This window comes from Microtus ochrogaster, chromosome 19, assembly GCF_000317375.1.
Source record: "Microtus ochrogaster isolate Prairie Vole_2 chromosome 19, MicOch1.0, whole genome shotgun sequence".
Classification (NCBI taxonomy): Eukaryota; Metazoa; Chordata; class Mammalia; order Rodentia; family Cricetidae; genus Microtus; species Microtus ochrogaster.
In genome coordinates this window covers 17,897,652-17,899,163 of record NC_022021.1, presented here as the reverse complement: position 1 = coordinate 17,899,163, position 1,512 = coordinate 17,897,652, and the positions used below count along the sequence as shown (strand labels likewise).

The following is a 1,512-nucleotide window of genomic DNA, read 5'->3' as shown; positions in this document are numbered from 1 at the left end:
GGTGTACCCTGCTGCAATGGGACAGACACACATAGGCTTTGTTATGCTGATTCCGGGTGTACCCTGCCCCATGGATATATTCCTACTTTGTGCAGAGTCATCCTGTGCAACATCAGCCCTGTCACTCTCATGAGATGTCACTGACCTAGTTTAAAACTTATGCAGGATATGGTGTCTCGATAGGACAATTTCACAGGTTAGCCAATACCATGGACTAAAATGCAGGAAGAGTAACCAACCATCTTAGTGTTCTATACACTTCTGAGAAGGACCCTGGGCACAGCACCCACTGGCAGTCTCAGAGACTTGTTTAGCATGAGTCTCAATGTTATAAAAGGACTGTAGAACAATCATTTCTATTTTAGAACTTCTCATCCTTTCTGTTGTTATATTACTCATAGCAAAATGAAATAATTAAAGATTGTCTTTCCTATAAAGATCTAAGAACCAGGATACCTGTTTACAAAAATTTTAAATGGTCAAGTGATTAATTTTAGATAGATATAGATATAAGCTATAATAATCACACTTCATGTGGTTTTTAAATTATGCACTATATGATTACTATAAATACATAAAATAATAATTCTTGGGGCCAGGCACATGGCTCAGCATTTAAGAGAACATGTAGCGTTCTTACTGAAGACCTGAGTTCAGCTCACAACTCTTGTAGGGCAGTTCATAACTCAAAGTAACAGAAGCCCCGGTGAGGTCAGTTCTTCTGCCCTGCATACACACTTCACTCCCATGCACATACCCACATGAACACACACACAATTTTCAATTTAAAAATTAATTATTCTTTATTTTGATGTAATGAAAAGATTTTTGCTAGTGTAGGAAGTCCTTCTGTCTATGTGTTGCTTTCATTGGTTGCATAAAGAAATTGCCTTGGCCTTTTGATAGGCCAAGATACTACTCATTCAATACTACTACTATTCAATAGCTCACTACCGTTTAATCATTTAGTGCTCATATTTCATTATATTAACAATACTATAATGAACAGCTTTACATTAAAACAAACATAAAATCCCTAAGTATATGATGTTTGATCATATATTGTATAAATTGTAAGTATTCTATTACAATTTTAATTTTAAAAACTTTGCCTATAAGACAGATAAATATATACTTACATTAAAGTACACTTTTAAAAATTACAAAACCCAGCACTGCCTATCTTTGTAACTACTGATTTTTGGATACATTTAATTTAGAAAATTATGTGAATTTTTCCTACCTTTGACTGGAGATATTTCTATCTCATCAGTTCCTGTCAGCTCAATGGTGAAGCGCCTGTCCTTCTTCAGTGTGCTGTCTTGAAGGGTACGCAACGCAATGACCTTTTGGTACTCATTCTATAGCATTTAAATTAGAGGAAACAGTTTCAAAAAATAGTAACGAAATCAAATTTTGAATATTCTCATTAGAAAAATAATATTTACGCACATAAACTGTGTAAGAGGCCATTTTGTCACCTATAATTCGGAATTCTTTTTTTTTTTTTTT

General features: G+C 34.2%; 1 protein-coding gene across 1 annotated transcript in view; it reads right to left on the bottom strand.

Annotated features, from left to right (window-relative positions):
• Positions 1-1,512, bottom strand: part of Adgrv1 (adhesion G protein-coupled receptor V1) — a 549,406-nt gene that overhangs the window by 374,134 nt on the left and 173,760 nt on the right. Inside the window, exon 60 of the mRNA XM_026783832.1 lies at positions 1,244-1,361. Coding sequence (XP_026639633.1) covers positions 1,244-1,361 — 118 coding nt within the window. The remainder of the gene's footprint in view (positions 1-1,243; positions 1,362-1,512) is intronic.